Source organism: Gymnoscopelus microlampas, assembly GCF_963454915.1.
Source record: "Gymnoscopelus microlampas genome assembly, chromosome: 5".
NCBI classification, from domain to species: domain Eukaryota; kingdom Metazoa; phylum Chordata; class Actinopteri; order Myctophiformes; family Myctophidae; genus Gymnoscopelus; species Gymnoscopelus microlampas.
This window is the reverse complement of record NC_139942.1, coordinates 16,520,925-16,525,200: the sequence shown is the minus strand read 5'-3', so window position 1 is coordinate 16,525,200 and position 4,276 is coordinate 16,520,925. Positions and strand designations below refer to the sequence as shown.

General features: G+C 44.6%; 1 protein-coding gene across 1 annotated transcript; it reads left to right on the top strand.

Moving 5' to 3' along the window:
* Positions 1-714: 714 nt before the first annotated feature.
* On the top strand, positions 715-2,654 carry rgs5b (regulator of G protein signaling 5b). Its single transcript, XM_084058836.1, has 5 exons — positions 715-900; positions 1,096-1,182; positions 1,299-1,360; positions 1,506-1,669; positions 2,140-2,654. Exons 1-5 carry the CDS (start codon positions 857-859, stop codon positions 2,323-2,325), a joined length of 543 nt encoding a protein of 180 aa, XP_083914962.1. The 5' UTR covers positions 715-856; the 3' UTR covers positions 2,326-2,654.
* The last annotated feature ends 1,622 nt before the right edge of the window (positions 2,655-4,276 follow it).

Below are 4,276 nucleotides of genomic sequence, written 5' to 3'. Positions count from 1 at the left end.
TTTCACAGCTTCATGGAAATTGTTATTTTTTTTGCATACACGCTCACTCAGCAACACACACACACACACACACACACACACACACACACACACACACACACACACACACACACACACACACACACACACACACACACACACACACACACACACACACACACACACACACACACACACACACACACACACACACACACACTTCTGAACGTGCCCTGTTCAAACTGTCGCACATGAATAAGATGGAATACAGGCACATGCCTCAATAGAAAAGTATAGGGATGGAACACACACACACACACACACACACACACACACACACACACACACACACACACACACACACACACACACACACACACACACACACGCACGCACGCACGCACGCACACACACACGCACGCACGCACACACACACGCACACACACACCCCAACAACATGTGTGTTAGCATGTGTCTCTGTCTGTATTCAATGTGAGAAGCGGAAAGATGAGACACATGGGATTTATCCAGTTCTAAAGAATCCCACTGGTGGTAAGTATATCCCACGTGTGGGGAGGGAAAAACGAGGAAGTAGCATGCCAGAAAACAAGTGACTGGGAGTGTCCCCTGACCGCCCACAGCCCTTCCCTTCATTGGCCGAGCAGCGTGACATCACGGGGGGAGCTGACTTATAAAAAAGGCAGGCTTCGACAGAGGCAGCAGACCACAGCGATATCAGCTCTCTGTCAGTATACAACGGAAAGAGGGCTCCACAGCTGCATGACACACTAACACGCCTCGTAAAAACAATCACGGCACACTTTGGAATTATACAGCAGCCTAGAAAAAGGAGGAGAGAACTAACCATCGCATCATCATGTGCAGAGGACTTGAATTACTGCCCATCACCTGTTTGGAGAGGTCAGTTCATGGAGAATGTTTTTGCTCTCAGGATTAAGTAGTATTTTCTTTTTTTAAGTAGTATTTTCTTTTTTTGTGAACAATACCATATGAAGCAAATCGCTATACTGTAGTCAGGGCTCCTCAAATCATTTGACAGAGGAGTGGTGTAATTTATGTACTCATCTTTTTTTTGTTTTGTTATTGTTGTTGCAGAGCAAAGGAACTCAAAGCCTTGTTCGGAAGTTTGCTGCACAAGCCAGACCACAGCATGGGACACACGAAAAAGACAGACGCACAGAGGTGAGAGAAGAAGCTGAATCAAGACAAATTCTGTGTGTAAAACATTCACATTTTAACCAGGTCCATTCTTCGTGTGGTTTAACTAACCTAAATGTTTTGCTTTGTTTGTGCTACAGGTTTAACGTAGACGAGCCTTTGAAATGGAAGGAGTCGTTCGAGAAGCTTCTGTCCTGCCAAAGTAAGTACGCGCCGCTAAGCGTTCATACAGCAGTTAGCAACTGCGTGAGAAAGGCTTTGAATCATTCCACGTGTGCATGCCGGTGTGACGTTTGTAATGAAAGCCAGACAACTGACCCCTCTCTCCTCTCCTCTCCTCTCTCCAGACGGACTGTGCTTATTCAGAGCCTTCCTGGTGTCAGAGTTCAGCGAGGAGAACATTGCCTTCTACCTGGCTTGCGAAGACTACAGGCTCACCAAGACCTCCAAGCTCGCCGCCAAGGCCAAGAAAATCTATGAGGAATTCATCTGCAGCGATGCACCGAGAGAGGTGAATATATCAAGCACTCGATGATTCAAAGCGTGACAGATATGCTGTCAAACCTCGTAGATGGTTGCTTGTTGGTATACCTTGCGACGTGCACAGACAGAGCTTATGGCAGTGCGGTTCTCGAAGTGGGGTCTTGATAGCCCCTCAAGGACCCCTCAGGGGCCCCAGCAAAACGAAAAATCTAACCACTTTAATCCTATCTATTAGGGTATTTGAGAATAGCTCATCTGCAAACTCACTTTATAGATAGAAAAAAATCTAAAGTATTTAACAAACAAATCTTCTCTTATGGGGGTCCCTGGCACAACATCTTTTCAAATATGTATCAATTTGGGGGTCCTTGACATGAGAATGTTTAAAAAGCACTGCCTTATAAGCGGTCTGTCCACAGCTACTTGTATGCCTGCGTCAGTATGCTCGGATGCCCTTTTCTGATACTTAATGTTTCCTCTTCCATCCTCTTCTCGCAGGTCAACCTAGACCACGAGACCAAAGCGATCACAAAAGACAACCTGGAGCAGCCCACCGTCACCGCGGCCTGCTTCGACGTGGCCCGGGCCAAGATCTACATGCTGATGGAGAAGGACTGCTACCCTCGCTTCCTCAAGTCCTCCACCTACCTGGACCTCTGCCGAAAGGGCAACAAGACCGGCTGAAAAAGAAATCGTGCCATTCCCCCGTAAAAAGAACATTTCTTTTTTTTATATACATATAAAAAGAGATTTTTTTTTAATGTACAGAAAAGGGTCAATGTTAGAGAAAGGAAGGACATGTAAGACAAGAAGGCGGGGGTCGGATTCAAACTCGCGGGTCCTCCTCGGACTCGCAAGGAGCCGTGATATTCTGTACACTAAAACTGACTGATCCACCGAAGCCACCGCCGGCTGAACCAAACCTTTCTGCAGGCAGATTGGTGTTGACTTGAACCGCAAAGCTGCTATGGCTTACTTGACGCACAACGGAGAGACTGAGAGAGTGTTTTTCCCGACATTGGGGGGGGGGGGGGGGGCGGGGGGTCGGGTCGGGCCTGCTGTGAGACAGGAGGTGGGGGGTCCAGTGGACTGTGGTCAACTACTGGAAGATTTTTCTGTGCTGTATGTATAAATAACTGGAAGCCAATCGGGGCTTTGAAGAGCTCTCTGGGGCCTATGATACGGTAGCAGAGACTAAAAGCTGCAGTTTCCCTGTACAGCGCACACACACACACACACACACACACACACACACACATAAAAGGACTGCATGACACACATGCCAGTGGAACCTGTGAAGTTTTTTGTTTACAAAAGAAAAGTTAAAGAACCAATGTGATGGTGAGAGAACATACTGCTTTGCTTTGCACAATGACCAGCCGGAGACAAGCTTTTTTTTTTTGGTAATGTGTGATGATGAATTGTGTATTTATTGTTTTGTATTTATTTTCCATAAACATGGATTTTTTTTAAATTATGTGACTGTTCTCTGTTCAACAGTTTTGATGGTGACTGATGTCTGTTTTTTATATTTTTCTAAACAAAGTATTGTGCGGGCAAACCGACCAATGTGCTGAATAAAGATGAATGGTGTATAGTAATACAGACTCCTGTTTCCTTCTGCTGCTTACTTCTCATGAAGTACATTTACTCAAGTACTGTGCTTAATTCTGTACTTCCACTCCCATCTGAGGGTCAATATTGAACTATTTGACAGCTTAGGTTACAAGTTACTTTGCAAATTATTAATACCAAAGTTAATACCAAAAATAATACCAAATACCCTATTTTATACTTTGGCTATACAAAAATAGCCCATCTACAAGCTCACAATGTGTTGCGACGCAACACATTGTAAGCTTGTAAATATGCTTTTTTTTTTTCATTAAGTAAATAAATACAGAAATAAATATGGATAAAGTGGTCAACATGATAGTGTTAACTACTCTTGCTGGGGACCCCCTGGTACCCCCCCAAGGACCCTACTTTAAGAACCAATGGCTTAGGTCAGAAAAAACTTCAGCTACAACTATCGATGATCTTCTTAGTGAAGATTATATCAAAGAAGATTACTTCTTTGATCTATTTTTGTCCTTTTTTATGATTGACCATGTTTGATTATGTTTTAGTTTGAATTGAATTAGCTTGATTTATCTACATGTACAGTAGAGAGAAGGCGAAGGAGTCTGGTGTTAATAGTCTATAGTCTCTGGAGCTTCACTTTACACCTAAGTGACAAAGTGACTCCTTATGAAAGGTGAGAAGTGCGTGTGCGCGTGCGTGTGTGTGATTCCAGGGTGATAGCCGAGCGGTTAGGGCGCTCTGTTGTTGTCAGCGAGTCCCCATACTCTCTCTCTGAGTGTCCACTATACGGCATATCAAATAAAGGCTCATAAAAGCCAATAAAAATAACAAAACAAATCTGAATCTCATATTCCTGGTAAAATAAAGGTGGAAAAAGAAAACACATGAATGCATATGAGTGTGCGCGTGTTTGTGTGTGTGTGTGTGTGTGTGCGTGTGCGTGTGCGTGTGCGTGTGCGTGTGCGTGTGTGCGTGTGTGTGTGTGTGTGTGTGTGTGTGTCCAGACAAAAGCAGCCTCCGCTGCTAATCATTCTTTCCCCCGCAGAGCGTG

Coding starts and splice junctions, on each gene's coding strand:
- rgs5b (XM_084058836.1), top strand. CDS start 857: ATGTGCAGAGGACTTGAATTACTGCCCATCACCTGTTTGGAGAG. Junction 901..1,095: donor CCCATCACCTGTTTGGAGAG/GTCAGTTCATGG, acceptor TTGTTGTTGCAG/AGCAAAGGAACTCAAAGCCT. Junction 1,670..2,139: donor GCAGCGATGCACCGAGAGAG/GTGAATATATCA, acceptor CTCTTCTCGCAG/GTCAACCTAGACCACGAGAC.